This window comes from Opisthorchis viverrini (genome assembly GCF_000715545.1).
Source record: "Opisthorchis viverrini unplaced genomic scaffold scaffold16938, whole genome shotgun sequence".
NCBI lineage: Eukaryota > Metazoa > Platyhelminthes > Trematoda > Opisthorchiida > Opisthorchiidae > Opisthorchis > Opisthorchis viverrini.
The window spans coordinates 1-655 of record NW_008760942.1 but is presented as its reverse complement, the minus strand read 5'-3'; the positions used below and the strand labels follow the sequence as shown (position 1 = coordinate 655).

Genomic DNA, 655 nt, shown 5'->3' with positions numbered 1-655 from the left:
GTCGAATGCTTTGTGGCTTTATTTAACACGGGTAAAATAGCATGTCCTGCACCCCTTTGAGCTGCGCTGTGAGCGCCGTACGGATCAGCGCTGAAATTCAAACATCCAGTCACTCATTTGTGTGCCATCAGTCTATTCGCCAGATGATTGAATTGTGTGGCAAATAAGAATAAACAAACAATCGACTGCTTACATGTATATCTGAAAATAATGCTATTTGTTGTGTTAATAAACAGTGTTCTACATGTTTGTTACTAGGCTCCCACATTATTTTGTGATTAGACTAGTGTTAGTCTTAGACAGTAAAACAATCATGTCGAGCTTTATGTATCTGTTGGGACTCCTGCTGCGCTCGGCAATGCTATTTCAGGTCACTTCGGGATCGATGAAATTTCGTCCTTTGCCCTCTGAGTGCAACCGAATAGAGGAATTCCAGCAACGGCCCTACGGTGCAAGACTCGCCAAGTACAAACTGCGATTCCGAAGGCCTATAAACGGCTTTCAGGCTTTTCGCATTGTTCTGGGCCTCAATGGAGTCTTCGGTAAATGTCGCTACAATGGTCTGCTAGATCTGTAGTAGACTACAAACAGGCAAGTCGCATTTCATATATGTGTTCGGCATCAGCTCTAGACTCTTTGCACTCCTTGGAAACCC

General features: G+C 44.0%; 1 protein-coding gene across 1 annotated transcript; it reads left to right on the top strand.

The window, feature by feature from the left end:
- Positions 1 to 313: 313 nt before the first annotated feature.
- On the top strand, positions 314 to 577 carry T265_12335 (hypothetical protein; the record flags this gene model as incomplete). Its single annotated transcript, XM_009179768.1, has 1 exon — positions 314 to 577. The coding sequence occupies one exon, from the start codon at positions 314 to 316 to the stop codon at positions 575 to 577; it is 264 nt and encodes an 87-aa protein (XP_009178032.1).
- Between the last annotated feature and the right edge of the window lie 78 nt (positions 578 to 655).